The following is a 2198-nucleotide window of genomic DNA, read 5'->3' on the forward strand; positions in this document are numbered from 1 at the left end:
GCAACTAGTGCTGGGTCAGCGGGCAGAGATCAAGTCCTTGAACAAACGCAAACGGGTGGTTCCAGCATTTCTACGGCAGTTGCAGTTGGGACTCCACAACAATCCCTTCAAAGTTCTGTAACTTAAATCTACGCAGCTAATGTTGCATCAGAGCTACGCGATGTACATATGTTTCTGTCGACAGTTCTAGTGTCGGTGAAAGATTGTAACGGGCGTTTGCACACGGTGAGAGCACTTCTTGATAGCGGATCGCAGGCGAATCTTATCTCAGAAAGGCTGTGTCAGGTCTTGAAGCTCCCAAGGAAAGGCACTAGCGTGCCAATATCAGGTGTCGGTAGCGCGCGGATTCAGACAAACAGTTCTGTGTCGTATTACGGACTATGCGGTTCCGATGAGTTTCTTGGTGCAGAAGAAGGTGACGGACGATCAGCCATCGACGACTATTCCGATCGGTAGTTGGAATCTCCCCTCTGATATGGTCCTGGCAGACCCAGGTTTCAACAAACAGGTTCCATTAGACATTCTACTGGGTTTGGAGTATTTCTACGAGTTACTGTTATTGAATGGAGGTCGGGTCCAAATTCAGCGGATAGGTGAGGGTCTACCGCTCTTCGTTAATACCGTTTTTGGGTGGATAGCAGCTGGCAAGGCGGATTTTGGCAGTCTGAACCCAGTTCCATGCTGCCACGTGTCGGTTGACCCGACTCTAGGTGAGAAGATCGAACGGCTCTGGAAAATTGAAGAGATGCCAGATGTACCACGGTGGACCAAAGAAGAGCAGGATTGCGAGGAGCACTTTGAAGCTACTTTCTCTAGAGATGCCACGGGGAGGTACGTTGTGCGTCTGCCAAAACGAATGGGATTTGAGCGGATGGTCGGTGAATCAAAGGATATGGCCGTGCGAAGACTGGTGTAACTAGAACGGTGGTTGGACAAGAACGAAGAATTGCGCAAGCGTTACAACGAGGCGATGCAGACGTATTTAGACCAGAAACATATGGTGATGGTACCGGAGGAGGAGCTAAAGCGTGATAAACGGCTCTCTTGTTACCTGCATCATCATCCGGTAATCAAAGAGTCGAGTGCGACCACGAAAGTTCGTCCAGTTTTCGACGGTTCGGCTAAAACAACATCCAACTACTCTCTGAATGATGCTTTCATGACGGGTCCAGTGATTCAGGATCCGTTGTTCGATCTGGTTCTGCAATTCCGCAAGTACTTTATCGCTTTAGTTGGTGACATTGAGAAGATGTACCTGTAGGTGAAGGTACATTTTGATGACGCTGCTCTTCTGCGGATTTTGTGGAGATTTTCTTCAAACGAGCCCATAGCAACTTACGAGATGTCCAGGGTCACGTTTGGTTTGGCGCCATCATCGTTTCTTGCAGTTGATGTCTAAAGGTGGTTTTAGACTACGAAAATGGGTCAGCAACGCCAAGAGTGTGTTGGCGGATCTAGCCGCAGATGAATTAGGAACTCAATCCTCACTTAATTTCGAACAGGAACTGGTGAAAACCCTAGGAATTCACTGGCAACCAGGGCCAGATTTGTTGGGTGTAGACGTATCGGGTCTCGCTGTAAACGGACAGTGGACAAGGCGCAAGGTTTACTCCGTCATTGCTCAACTATGGGATCCTTGCGGTTTCACGCCAACCATCGACCCGTTCCTGCTCACTCATCGGTTCCTAGATCAACAAGGCATAATTCGCGTTGGTGGCCGGCTAAATCTCGCCGATGAATCCACCCCATGATTATCCCTAGTAACCACTCTTTCTCGCGGCAGGTAGCTGTAGCATACCATAACCTGTCGCTCCATTCTGCCCCCGAAAGACGCTCGCTCAAATACGGCAAGAATTTTGGCCCCTACGGTGTAAGGCACTGGCAACTTATACTTTCCGAAACTGCATTCGCTGCTTTCGAAGCAACCCTGTCCCTATATCCCAACCACCTGGTCAACTCCCAAAACCTCGTTCAACTCCCACTCGTGCATTTGCAGTCACTGGTGTGGATTATTGTGGTCTAGTCTACCTAAAGACCGCACATCGTCGAGCAGCTGCACTGAAAGCCTACATCGCAGTTTTCGTGTGTTTTAGCACGAAAGTGGTCCATCTCGAGCTGGTAGGGCACTTCACCACGGCTGTTTTCATGGCTGCGCTGCGACGATTTGTATCCCGTCGAGGGTTACCTACTGAGATCCA

The 2198-nt window shown here is 49.5% G+C and overlaps 1 protein-coding gene across 1 annotated transcript; it reads left to right on the plus strand.

Annotated features, from left to right (window-relative positions):
• The first annotated feature begins 391 nt into the window (after nt 1-391).
• LOC135699501 (uncharacterized) lies at nt 392-916 on the plus strand. The gene has a single exon (XM_065219781.1). The coding sequence runs from the start codon at nt 392-394 to the stop codon at nt 914-916; it is 525 nt and encodes a 174-aa protein (XP_065075853.1).
• Nucleotides 917-2198: the final 1282 nt, after the last annotated feature.

This window comes from Ochlerotatus camptorhynchus, unplaced genomic scaffold, assembly GCF_037179485.1.
Source record: "Ochlerotatus camptorhynchus isolate MF236.1 unplaced genomic scaffold, CSIRO-AGI_Acam_v1.1 ptg000111l, whole genome shotgun sequence".
In the NCBI taxonomy this organism is placed as follows: domain Eukaryota; kingdom Metazoa; phylum Arthropoda; class Insecta; order Diptera; family Culicidae; genus Ochlerotatus; species Ochlerotatus camptorhynchus.

Excerpts from the sequence above, each read along its gene's own strand:
- LOC135699501 (XM_065219781.1), top strand. The coding sequence starts at position 392 with ATGAGTTTCTTGGTGCAGAAGAAGGTGACGGACGATCAGCCATCGACG.